The following is a 13,822-nucleotide window of genomic DNA, read 5'->3' on the forward strand; positions in this document are numbered from 1 at the left end:
ACACTTTATCCCTCAAATGATAAAATCTCAATTTAGTCATTTGAAGAATTATAAAAATATAGACTATTAAAATAATGAAAGTGCATTTTAACTCTCTTAAAAATATATATCTTAACTTTGAACCCCACAAAAAAATTCTAACAATGTTATCGGTTTAGATTCACTAACAACATTACAAAAGAAGACGAATTAAATTATGTCAAATTAGCAGTGTTATCAATTTAGACTTAGTAATAACATTATAAAAGTAAAAGAATCAAACCATGTTACATTAAATGTGCTAGTTACTAATAATATTATAAAAATAAAAGGATTAAATTATCACACAAAAATAAAAAGATTAAAATTTAAATTTTAATATAATAAAAAGGACTAAAATTAGAATTAGACCAAAGATAAAAGTAATTAAAAAAAAAAGGGAGCGTGATCAATGGAATAATCACCGTGCAAAGCGGAGAAGATTGAGATTGGAAGCATCAAATCCAACAATTTTTTAGAAAAAAAAATCAACAAATTTAATGGAAATTTTTTTTAATACATTACCACTTAATTTTTTTAGATTTCGCGTTAAAGATTGACAAGTATATAATCATCAAATAATAATCTCAAAAAATTATAATTTTCAAACTCAACCTCTTTGATGGAGCCAAGTGGATCCCAAATAGAGGAAGCACGAGTTCAAATTTAATTTTAGGTTTAAGATTCGATACTCTACTCAAACTCAATCGAACATAAATTTTTTAATTTAAAATTATTTATCTATTTTCTCGTTCAAACTCAATTAAACTCGTCTGTATTTAAACTTGGATTAATTTAGCTTTAAACTTTTTTTTTATATAAAAGTATATAACATTGAAAAACTTAATTAAGATTTTGAATGATTTGAATGGTGGTTTAGAGGCAAAAGGAGAGGTAGGCAGGAGTCTTAACCAGATAAAATGACAAAATACTGCTTTAAAACTCTAAAATTTTAGAATATCCTTAAATAATATATGGTAAAATTATAATTTGGTCTAAAAAATGTTAGAATTTTGATTTAATATTTTTCAAAATCTTGAATATGTAAGTTAAGTTAAGGGAGAAATTACATTTTAACTCATAAAAATTTGAAACTTAATCTCGATTATCTCTGAAAAGAATTTTTAACTTCGTCCCTACGTTGATATTTTGGGTGCCAACAAAAAAACTTAATTATTATGATGCAGATAATTACATATTATAGATAATTAAACTTTTTTAAAAAATTAAATAATATTTCATTATTTACTTCACTATAAATTTATAAATAATAATAAAAAATTATAAATATTGAAATTCACATTAGACTAAATTAATACATTTTACAATGACATGAGTAAGAAGATAGGGTTATAAACCTGAAATTTACCAATTACTTACGCTTAATATTCAATTTAACCCACAAGAAACTCGAAAACTAGTTGATCTTCGTGAAAACAAAGCTTCCCAAATCTCAGAAAAAGCTTCAACAATGGTGCCATGGTGATCTCTTGAATTCAAAGACAAGAAACAATGCAGCAGCTGTTCCAAATCTTTTTCATCAAACATTTGTTTCTCTAATATCATGTCCATCATCGACTTTTTGAAATCCTCGTACGGATCCTCCGATTTCTTAACCACCGCAAAGCTGTCTCTCACTTTGCCTTCCACCGTACACGGCACCATACGTTGCAAGAAGCTCGACAATCTCGCTGGAGATTCACTCTCCTCCGACGAAGAAAACCTTAATGCGTAACGTTTGGGTTTAACTTTCTTGGGTTTCTTCTTTTTTTGCCTTGTTTGCTTAGTTTCGTGTATGGCTTCCAAGTTGGCGGCGAACATCATCTCCGATGATGAATCGGTGGAGACTAGGGTTTCCGTTTCGTCTTCTTCTTCGAAGCTTTCGCTGCTGAACAATATGCTTTCGGCCGACGAAGTGCTTACACGGAATTTCGGCGTCGTTTTCTTCTTTTTGTAACGTCTTTTTTTCTTCACTGTGTTCGGAGGCGGCGGCGGCGGAAGCGGAGGTAGTGGTGGTGGGAATGTATCGTTATCGATTTCGGTATCGTAGACTTTGTTGCGTCGTGGGGTTTCGTTATTATTATAAGCTTTGGCTATAACATGCCATCCATCTTCTTTCTCCCAGTGAAACTCCAACGTCGGCGGCGGCGGCGGCGGCGATTCATTGCGGTCGGTTTCAGACAAGTACTTTGCCGACGATCTTGACCGGAGGCCGCATCCGATTGACGAAAACGCGGAGGTAACGTGTCGTTTGAATGAGGAGTGATGAGGCAACTTTGACGAAGGTGGTGGTGGTGGTGGGGGTAAATGGCGAGTGATAGGGTGGTTGTTGACTGAAGAAAGTCTACAAAATGAAGGGACAGGATTTGATGGGAGATTAGAAGGGTCTTTTGAACGGCAAGATTTGAACGAAGCGAAGACTCGCGGTATCTTAAACTTGAATCGTTTCGCCATTTTCTTTGCTCTTTAAATTATGCGTTTTGTTAGAGAAAAGTTAGGCTTATATATAGTGGGAGAAATGTTAATATTATAGGTGAAATTTCTTGTCAAGTCCCTCTATTATAGGGATTATATAAAATTAGTCATATTATTATTAAATAATTTAATTTAATTCTTGTACTATTAAAAAGAATAAAATAAAGTTAAATTGTAATAGAGTTAAGATTTACTGCTAAAAAAAATATAAAAATCATGTTTCCATTTGCAGTTTAACTTTAAACATTTTCTTTTACAAAACCATAAACAACTTTCAAAACATTAACTTTGTTGAACAATAATTGACATTTTTAAACAGTAAATATTACCTCTATTAAAATTCGATCTTATCTGATTCTTTTTAATAATACAGAGACTAAACTAATCTATTTAATAGTAGAGCGACTGATATGATTCGATCTCTATATTTAATGGATCTGATAGGTACATTCAACCAATTTTATATTAATTAGGTAGCCGATTTGAATATTGCATAGAGTATATTTAAAATATGTGCATCAAATTATAAATACTTGTAATATTTATTGCATAAATAGCTTAAATTTAATATGTTAAAAAAGTAAATAAAATTCTGGACAATTATTTTGTCAAAGTTCATATTGTAGTTAAACACGTGTTTTAAATATGTTTCATGTTAGATTGAGTTAACATTTAACACCAAAGTAATGATTAAGATGATGAAAGGGCTTGATTGATATGATGCTAATACTTTGCAAACTTAATTAAAATGTTTTAAAATTTATGACCAATTTAGAATTCAGGTCATAGTTTGAGGTTGTATGATGAAATTATCCCTTTTTAAATTCCCAGCTGCTGAAGGAAAACAAGGGAAAAAAAACAGTGACTCAGTGAGTTTGTTAATATCGTGTATGAAAACAATCACATGTTTTGACCACTTTTCCATTGCTTTCTATGTGAGAGCCTAAAAAAATTCAAACATATTATTATATGTTTGAAAAGAGGGAAAAAAAGTATCCCTAAAAATATTGATAATTCTTGAATTATTGATCCATTAAGACTTGAGAGAAGGGCAATGATTTCTATCATTGGAATTCAATGTACGTCATTTTTATTATTAAAAATTGATATGGTTGACGAAATAACTAAATAATGATATGTAGTTTATCATGTGTACCTCATGTTGACGTAAATGGACCAATTTATTCTTTGATCTAATGTACAAGTACTAATTTGACAACTTTTTGAGTAGATTGGGTAAAATGTAATCCAACTCCTAGTATAGGGGCCTCCATGCTACTTTTACCAACTAAATTGATATAATTTATAAATATTAAGAGTTAAAGTTGCTATTATGTCAATTTTAGAAAAATACCACTATTAACTAGTTGATTACCAAAAAAAATAAAATTAAACAATTGAGTGATTATTTTGTAAATTTTCATACTTAAAATAAAAATAAAAAGCTACTAATAATTTGGTGACTACTATCGCAATTTTCCCATTTGTTAATAATGATGATGAAGTTGGTAAAAATACCAAGGCAAGAAAGCCAATGGATAGAGGGTCACCACCATTATTCATTGAAATTACCATGCAAATATAGAGGTATAACCCTAATCAATAGCAATCCTGGGGATCACTGCAAAAAATGGTAGGATTCGTCGATTAGCCCTTCTTTTTCCTTTCCCTTCATCAAAAGCAGTGCTCATCCATGGCCTACCCTTCTGCAAAAAGGAAATATACATACATAGTTCATACTTTATAGCCATCGTCGTCTTTAGTTATATACCTATTATTACAAGTTAATTTACAGACCTGAAAGCATGCTGGGACAAATGCCTCAGGTGATCTTAGTGCACCAGCTGTCAGTTTTTCTGGCTCATCCTGCTTAAAAATTAAAGTCTTTGGGGGGCCGAAAGAGCCGCCTTCCAAGATAACAGACCCGACTGTCATTCACGACGATACAATCTAAACATTTGGGGGAATGTTGAAATAAGGGATAAAGTAATATTTAATCACCTAACTTGATAAATTTTCCATTTTGGTCCATGTTCTAGAGCAATGGTGGAGCTAGAAACTTAAATTTGGGGGGCGGGAATTAAATTGTATATTTTTACGGCTATTGTAAAAATATGATTTCACCATTTTAGTAGTCTATATTTTATAATTTTTAAAAGATTAAATCAACATTTTATTATTTTGAGGGGCAAAGTGTAATTTTATCATTACTAATTTAAAATTTTATATATTATAAAGGGTTTAGATAAAAAAATTTCTACTTTAGGAGGGCCAGGCCGCTGCTAGCCCCCCTTGATTCCACCACTTTTCTAGAGTGAATAATTTTATGAGAGCTAATGTAATTTCATCATTGTATTAGCATATATCTTTTTAGTTTTTTAGAATGATTAAATCAAAATTTTATCATTTGGGGACTATAATTTTATCCTATATTAACTTAAAATTTTATAAATTTTGAGGGGCTAAAACAAATTTTCCTACTTTAGTGTTAGTCTTGAAACTTGACAACGTTTCCTAATTTGGTCCCTAAAGTTGGATTGCGTTAAAGTGTGATAATGTGGTATTTAAGATTATTCTACGTCATCATATTTTAACGAAATTCAAGTTCAGGAACCAAATTGGAAAAAAATTGTCGAGTTTCAAGACTAACATGGACCAAAAAATGTTCAGGGATCAAGTAGAAAAATTCATCAAGTTTAGGAACTAAATGTTATTTTATCCCTTGTAATGATAATGATTTGTCTATACATTCACAACAATATATATTTATTTAATTCCTTGTACAGTAAATCTCAAACAATTACTTAGATTTCAAATGTCTCTAATATTTTAATTGAGTCCTCAAAATATCAGTATCGTATCAATTAAATTCTTTTGCTTCTCTAGTTACTAACTTGGATATTAGATTCTAACTTAGGCATGATATAACATAGAGGGGCGAATCCAATAGGATCAAGCAAGGGTTTTTAATTGAGCCAATACACCTAAACTAACGACTAGGCTATCAAAAGGACTTCATTCAGAAAATATTAATACTTTAAGGGTTAAAATAAATAATTTTAAAGAGTTTGGAGACATTTGTAGTAATTAACCCATATAATATATAGAGAGAGAGAAAGAGAGATTTATAGGTGCACACAATAGTACAGTGATGGAATCTATTTTCTTACTATAGACTACTGGACTGATTTAAAATATGATGAATGCATGACAGTATTGGAGTAATTTCAAATGAAGTCACGACAAAATTCGTATCTTAAAGTTGGAATTTTCATGGTCCTTTCATCTCCAATTTCGTTCATTTCTTTGAGAAGCAAGCAAGAAGAATAATGTAACATTCCCAAAAGAGATTGTAAGATATGGTGGAAAACAATCTGATACGTAAGGATTTGATTGATATAATAACGATAGTTTAGGGATATAATTAAAATATTTTGATGTTTGAGGATTAATATAAAATAAAAGTTATAGTTTGAAGATGTTTAGTGCAATTAACTTTTACTTTGATAGTAATTATCCTTTTAATTATAAGGATTAAATAGTGTAATTAGAGTGTTAGAATTACTCTAAATTCAATGAAATCCGCCATTTACATTTGTTATCGAATATGTTACCGTGTATAAATGCAACTACACCCAGATCCAATTAACATACGGCTTTCTAAACATAGTGTTACTTCAAATTTATTATTAAATAGGCATCCAACAAATTAATAGATTTTCAAATAATCATGAATAATACATTTTTACGCATATTTTCACTCAATTTACTCTTTTTGAAATTCTAATCCAAAATTTTAAAATATAAATTCCCTAAAACTTCCTTATAGTATTTATATTCATTAAATATATTATTTTTTTTCGATAAAAAATATCATAAAAATTATTGTTTTAAGAGATTACATTTTGTCTTTTTTACTTAAAAAGAGGAAACTGTACATTAAATCAAAGAGTAAAGTGGTCATTTTTATTAAAAATTACATCCTTTTCTACCGGTAAAAATTAACGTAACTTACAGAATAATCAAATAATTATAAGTTTCATGCTAGAAGAATATTATTAATTAATTAATGCTATAATTTTCAAAAAGATTCTTTAAAGCAAAAGTTTGCATGAATAGGCTTATTATCCATTTACTTGCATTAATCTTAGGCTGAGGAGCCTAATGGGAGCTGCCTAAACCCTAAAGCTATGTTACACCTCTTGGTGTAAAGGTTGAAAATATTGAAATTTTGGGTTAATTGCCAAATGTCCCCAAATTATTCCCATATTTTATATTAATCTTTGAATTTCAAAACTTTATTTAATTTCTCAAAGTATCAATATTCTATTAATCAAATCTTCTCGTCATCTTAACTATCAATTTAGGTGTTAAATGTCAGTTTAGACCTAATATGGATTGAATTGTAAACACGTGTATACTTAATGCATGAACTGTAGAATGGCATGCTTAATAAAACAGGCACTGTTAATAAAATTAAATTATGGGTCTGATCTAAGTAGTCCATACAATAGGTCCACATATGCTTACAAATTGATCTACATCAAATTCGAGTGGAGTTTAACACCTAAGTTATATGACTACAGTGACCAGATGACCTAATTGATACAATATTAATATTTTTAGAACTCAATTAGAAAATCTAGCCGGGATCTAAGGACTTCTGGCTAAATTAACCCTTGAAATTAAAATCCAAATGTGTTTGAACGTTTTTAATTTACAAGTTACTATTATTGTTTTACTTTATAGGAAATGTGATATGGCAGAGCAGTAATGATAGCATTGAGAGCTCAAACGCGTGCAATAGGGAAAGGGGTAAATTGTAAAAAGATGAAACACACAAAAAAAAGAAAATCTCTAGGGCAGAGAGAAGATTGTAGACACTAAAGAAAGAAAAAAAGTCAATCCAAAGAAGCTCCATTTAAGCTCACATGGTGGGGATCCAAGGAAACCAACATAATCATCCATATTCCAAATGTCCCCCCTCCTCTCTTTTTTTACATTTAGATCCTTTTCAGAGGGACATAACTTGGGTTTTGGTCAAGACTTGTTTGCAGCAGTAGCTAAAGTTTCTATCTCGCAAGTTCAAAAATCGGGGGCTAAACTATAAATTTTTTTTAGGGGTAGAGATTACGCTCTATATTTTTATTAGAGATAATATGTAATTTCATTATTATATTAGCATATATTTTTATTATTTTTAAAAGGACTGTATCAAAATTTTATCAGGATTAAACTATAAATTTTACATTTGTTTACTTAAAATTTTATAAGTTTTCAAGAACTAAAAACATGATTCATTTCTTCCCTTTATCCTTAATAGTAACGATAGAAAAAAAAAATGTTGGTTTTGAGTTTTCATTTAATTTTGGTAATATTATGGTTTGGGTTCTTGTGTTATGCACAAATTTAGAATTTAGTCCTTACATTTTAAATGATATAAGTCTATTTTTATAATATTATTAGTTAGTCTAAATAGTTGGAGCAGATAAAACATGTCCTAGCTCAAAAGCTTTGTCCGTGCTTATTGAAACCTTAGAAAACTTGAGCCTAAAATAATCTCGATTGAGAAAATCAAAGCCTGAGCCATGAATTGAAATTGATATGAGACAAAATTTAAAAAACTTAAAAATATAATTAAGTAGAAAATAATAATTAATATAATTATATGATAATATTTAAAATAAAATGTAAATAAAAAAAATTGATAATTATTTAAATTATGATAATGTATTTATAAATATGATATGATTATATTAACAATAAAAATTGTCCAAAGTTGAGTTAGATTGAATTGTATTTATCGAACTTGACGAGTAATTTGACTCTTGGACAAATTTAATTATACCTTAATCAACAATATTTCTATTTATAGTTCGTGCATTTAAAAATTTCGAAGTATCTTATATATTAAAAATTATTTTAATCAATTTTGTTAATTGAATAAGTTGGGTTGGTTTTGGGTTGAGTTAATTCAAGTTTTAAAATATTTGGTAATTTCGAGTTTTAATCATTATTGAATTTGAATAATTTTGAGTTTGGATCATTTTGGCTTATAGTTGTTCATATTTGCTAGTTGAGACATTTTGGGTTTATGCTCGAGTTCAGGTTAATTTGTGTTAGTTGTTACGGTCATTTAAATTGTCTTAAGAAGATCCAAAGATGAATTCTAAAATTTTTAGAGGTCGAAGTGCAAATTTATTATTATACTAACTTATATTTTCTTAAAGTTTGAAGGGGTTACAAGGTAAAATTGCCCTTTTGAGGGGGTGGGGGAAGGCTGCTACCAGACCCCTTGTTTACTCCCTGATTTTGGGTCCAAGTTATTTCGAGTTCAAACATAACGAGCTTGGATTATTAACCTTTTACTATCAAATCGAATTACTTCAAATTAATTAAGTTTAAGTTTCCAGCTAAAATGTCAATAAAGATTATTGATTCGTAACTTTAATTCAATTAAATATTTAATAAATTTTATAAAAATATAAAATTTAAATTGTATAGTAATTGAACTAGTATCATGAGTCACTGGTTATGAATAGAAGTGTTCATCGCTCGGCCTATTTTTTAAACATTTTTTATTTTTTATTTAAATTTATTTTTCAATCTTATATTTTTATTTAAACTCTCCCAATTTTTTTTTTTTTACGTATTCAGGCCAAAGCTGGCCCGCAGACACATCTCGTTACCGACAATGAATAATGCAATCTAATTAATATCATGAACCTATGGAAACGACAACGTATAATGTCGGTAGCCCTGTTCATACGATGAATCGACAAAGTAGTCAAGTACCATCACAAAACCGTTAAATCACCCATCAAAATTCACATCGAGCGGCTAATATTTTTCCTAAAAAAATAATTAAAATAAAAAAAGAAGCGAAATTAATCTAAAGCGAAGTGTCCCGCTAATAATAAACATACAATTAATTAATAATTTCTTCCCTCCATTAAAAAAGCAAAATCTCATACTTTTAATTTCTTAATTATAAAAAAAATACGAAATAAAATTTATAAACAAAAATTCCTGAATTATTATTATTATTCGTTTAAAAAAGAAATCGAAATGAAGGATGATGACACTCTGCCGACGACGACGGCGACGGCGAATTTGAAAAAGGAAAGCTCAGATTCATGTTTATTTGGTCGTGGCCGGTATAAGTTTTGGGCATTCGCGGCGATTTTGTTGCTGGCATTTTGGTCTATGTTCACCGGAACCGTAACTCTCCGTTGGTCCGCCGGTAATCTCAATCGTCTTTCCGATGATATTGGTAGCCCCGTTCACGATGATCTAGATGTCCTCGTACGTTCTCTCTTTTTTTATTTTTTATTTTTTTTGCATTACGATAAAGAAAATTAAAAATATATGTATTGTGTATGTGTGTGCGTGTTTTAATTTTCTGTTTGTTAGGAAATGGAGGAGAGGGAAAAGGTGGTGAAGCACATGTGGGACGTGTACACTAACAGCCGTCGAATTAGATTACCGAGGTTTTGGCAAGAGGCGTTTGAAGCTGCATACGAGGAGTTAACCAGTGATGTGCCTGGAGTTAGGGAGGCTGCAGTTACTGAGATCGCTAAGATGTCCGTACAATATGTGGATCTTGATCCTCCTCCTATCCGATCAACGGTGAGGATTTAGGGTTTCGTTGTTTTTTTTTTCTCTTTTTTGAACCATTGCTCTGATTTGATTCATGATGTAATTAATATTTGTCGTTTTAGTTTAGTTCTTTTGTTTTTTGGTGATTTTGAACAATTGTCGCTGTTCATGCACTTAAAACAGTTAATTGAACACATTAATAATTGACCAAATAAGCTGAGTTTTTGGCTAATTACTATTGGTCCCCTTAGCTTGACTAGAGTTTATTTCCCTTCATTAGAGTTCGTTTTAAACCGATTACTATTTTGCTATTTTTCTATGTGGTTTCGTTTGAAATTTGATTTCTATTGAATTTGACTAAAAGAGGTGATTTCCCTTGCTATTACAATTGGCTGGTAGTAGCTTAATGGAACTTTCCTTCATTGCTATTTCATTTGCTACTTCTTGCAATGTTCTATTTTATATGCAAATTCCATTTCGGTTCATGCTTCTTCTTGTTCTTATTATTTGTTTTTCCTTTGATCCTCCCAAATGTATGATGTATATTTATATATCAGTTTATTAATTATGCCATTATCCAATGAGATCCTGAATTTGGATACTTAGCAGTCTAGTAGACACCAACTAATTTTTGGAATACTTTAGTTGTGTTCATCTTCATTTCGTCCTAGTCAAGGAAATTTGTTTCCATTTCTAGTTGAGTTGCTCTTCTCATTAGCTCTAAACATTCTGTTAGAGGATTAAGGAAGTTCAAGTCTTTTTTTAAAATAATTCATGCTAGACCGTGATGAATGCAAAGTGCCACTTGATCTGTAGAGGTGTGTGAAATCAGTTTTGTCAAAGCTGTAGTTAAATCTTTTTCCGGGCTTTTTCCCCTCTAGAGTTTGAAGCTCCAATGAAGTGACATTTGCCAAGGTGTTGCAATTAGGTTGGAATATTTATTTTGCAAAATTTTGGATGGGGGTGAATCTGTAAGGTTTTTTTCTATAATCCACACTAGACCATGATGAATGCAAAGTGCCTCTTGGTCTGTAGAGATGGGTGAAATCAGTTCTGTCATAGCTGTAGTTAATCTTTTTCTAGGCTTTTTCCCCTCTAGAATTTGAAGCTCCAATTAGGTGACATTTGCCAGGGTGTTGCAATTAGGTTGGAATGTTCATTTCACAAAATTCTGGTAGGAGGTGAAGGTGTAAGGTTTGGTGATTCATTTTTCTGTTATTGAATGCTATGGCGCATAAGGCCGAAAGGAATAAGCTTAGGTCAATTGAATGAGACCGGTGCATGTTAAAATTTTATGCAGAAAGGCAGATCCTATCAATTGAATTAACCAATATGTCGGCTCATGACAATCAACCTGTTTGACAATCGGAGCATATCTGACTTTGACATGAATTTGCAGCATGTTTGTAAGGAAAGAAACTATGAGCTGGGAGCATACTTCCTTTTCTTACCATGCATTTGATCCCCTGGCCACCTTTGGTGTCAGCACTTTCAGAATTCCAATACTAGAGCTTCTAGACTTTCTTTGTTTGCTACTATCTAGATTGCTATATATTATCATATTAGCTATTATGACAATGGGTGTCAGCATGTTCACTTAAGTCTTAATTTGCACTCTCTTTTTAATGATTGTCTCCATTGGAATCCTTTCATTATGTAGTTAATTTTACTCTTAAGATAACATGAAACTTAATCAGTTGAAGTGCCCTCTATTCTATATATGTAATGGCTTTACTGCTCACATAACGAACCAATTAAGTTAAATCAAATCATTTCATTCTTTCATTTACTATTCCAATTGTTTGCATTTTAGTTAATGAGCAACACATTCTAGATCTCAGAACCTGTTTATCTATTGAAGAGCCAGGGTCTATTCCTTATTGGCAAAAGTATCATGGTGGCCCTTGTATTAGGAGTTAGATTGCATTTTACCCCTTTCACTCAAAAAATGAGCAAATTAATCCCTGTATGTTAATTTTCATCCATTTCTACTGTTAAAGCTGACATATTTGTCGGAATAACCAGATAATTACACATGGCAGAAATGAATTAAATTTTAACAGAAGGACCAGTTTGCTTGTTGATCTAACAGGGATTAGTTTACTATTTTTTGAATAGAAGAGGCAAAAATGCAATCCAACTCCTAGTATGAGGGCCTTCATGGTACTTTTACCATTCCTTTTTGGATGTGAATAATCGCATAGTAGAAATCTTTATCATGGATGAGAATCCAAAGGGTAAAAATATCATATCCATTCCAACTTTTAAGGTGGATTTGATTATAAAGCTAGTAAAATTCTATTTAGTAACAACTGAAAGTGTAAATTCTTTATTTCATGCTGTTTGCTGTTGTATGAAACTGTGTGTGGAATTTAGTTCATATCAGCCTCGGGGTTCTTACCATTTACGTTGGCAGAGTGTAAGAGAACTGAGCAAGGGTCTGAAAGGCAGATCCAAGATAACTTCAAGAGGTCAATGATGTGCAGAAAGTTGCCGGACCTGAGAATTTTAAATGTCTTCCCAACTTTTTATACTGTCATTTTGCTGGTGAGCTGCCCAAGTTTATCAGAGGTAATGATCGGCAAAACCGTATAGTTTTACTTTCACATTTATTCTCACAGTGACAAGCTTTGTATTTATGTAAGTTAGGTTCACGATTCCATTTTAAAGTTTTTTTTGCTGTCAATGTCTTGTCCTATGGATAGGGTGGTAAAGTTAAAAAACCAACCTTACCTTAGCCAGAAGATTTTGATTTACTTATGTTCAAGTGAACAAAAAAGTTTTTAACCCATTCTTGCTAAATATGGGGAATGGGACAACGAGATTTGAAAGGGTACTTAAATTCATATATCAGCACAGTTTTGAGTATGTAGTAGTGGATACTCTTTTTTTTTATATATTTTTGAGAAAAAATGCCTTATCATAAAATTATTGAATTTATGCTTTTATTAGTAATTTGTTTATTTACTTGGTCTATGTTTTTTACTTTATGAGTAATCATAGTTCTTGAGTTGGTTTCACTTGAGTTGGAACATTTAACTGTAATTCTTGGATTGAATTGAAGTTTTAATGTTTCTAAGATCTCAGTTTCGGAGACTGATTAAGCCGGGAATCGGTATGGACTAGTTAACTGGAAAAAAAAATTGGTTGATTGGTTCAACCACTAGTTTAGTTTTGAAGATGTTAGTCACTATGATTTGGGGTCAGTCCATGATAGAGTGCACCTCGTGCGGTCGAGTCCTTGAAGAATGGGAAGTCCAAAATTTGATCCAATCGATTCAAGTTCAAATTTGATCTAATTCAATTTCATTTAAAAGGTTAACAAATCGAAATTAAATTAATCTAAACTTGAATTGATTTGGACGTAAAGTGATTTGAACTCGATTTCATTTAAAAGGTTAACAAATCGAAATTAAATTAATCTAAACTTGAATTGATTTGCACGTAAAGTGATTTGAACTCGAAATGATAAAATCTTATAACAATTGGACTTGAAACTCGAGCCTCAATGGCTTAAAAAATGAAATGCTTGAATTAGTTCATATAGATCAGTATATGAAAATTGCAGTTTTTAAGTTATTCTTTTGGTAAATGATAATTGATTTAGTTGTTTATAAAATTCTTTATATTAAGATTCAGATTTTATTTTATTCTTTTACTTAAAAAATGGATAAAAAAGATAAGTTTTTTATTGAACATTTCATTCATTTTTATTATTAAAATTTAGATT

At 30.6% G+C, this 13,822-nt stretch overlaps 2 protein-coding genes across 2 annotated transcripts; one reads left to right on the top strand and one right to left on the bottom strand.

Moving 5' to 3' along the window:
• Nucleotides 1–1,286: 1,286 nt before the first annotated feature.
• LOC121209700 (transcription repressor OFP7) lies at nucleotides 1,287–2,504 on the bottom strand. Its single transcript, XM_041080855.1, has one exon. The coding sequence runs from the start codon at nucleotides 2,470–2,472 to the stop codon at nucleotides 1,408–1,410; it is 1,065 nt and encodes a 354-aa protein (XP_040936789.1). The 5' UTR covers nucleotides 2,473–2,504; the 3' UTR covers nucleotides 1,287–1,407.
• A 6,916-nt stretch (nucleotides 2,505–9,420) lies between these two features.
• Nucleotides 9,421–13,015, top strand: LOC121209701 (uncharacterized). Its single transcript, XM_041080859.1, has 3 exons — nucleotides 9,421–9,798; nucleotides 9,907–10,122; nucleotides 12,509–13,015. Exons 1-3 carry the CDS (start codon nucleotides 9,562–9,564, stop codon nucleotides 12,569–12,571), a joined length of 516 nt encoding a protein of 171 aa, XP_040936793.1. The 5' UTR covers nucleotides 9,421–9,561; the 3' UTR covers nucleotides 12,572–13,015.
• Nucleotides 13,016–13,822: the final 807 nt, after the last annotated feature.

This window comes from Gossypium hirsutum, chromosome A02, assembly GCF_007990345.1.
Source record: "Gossypium hirsutum isolate 1008001.06 chromosome A02, Gossypium_hirsutum_v2.1, whole genome shotgun sequence".
Taxonomy (NCBI): domain Eukaryota; kingdom Viridiplantae; phylum Streptophyta; class Magnoliopsida; order Malvales; family Malvaceae; genus Gossypium; species Gossypium hirsutum.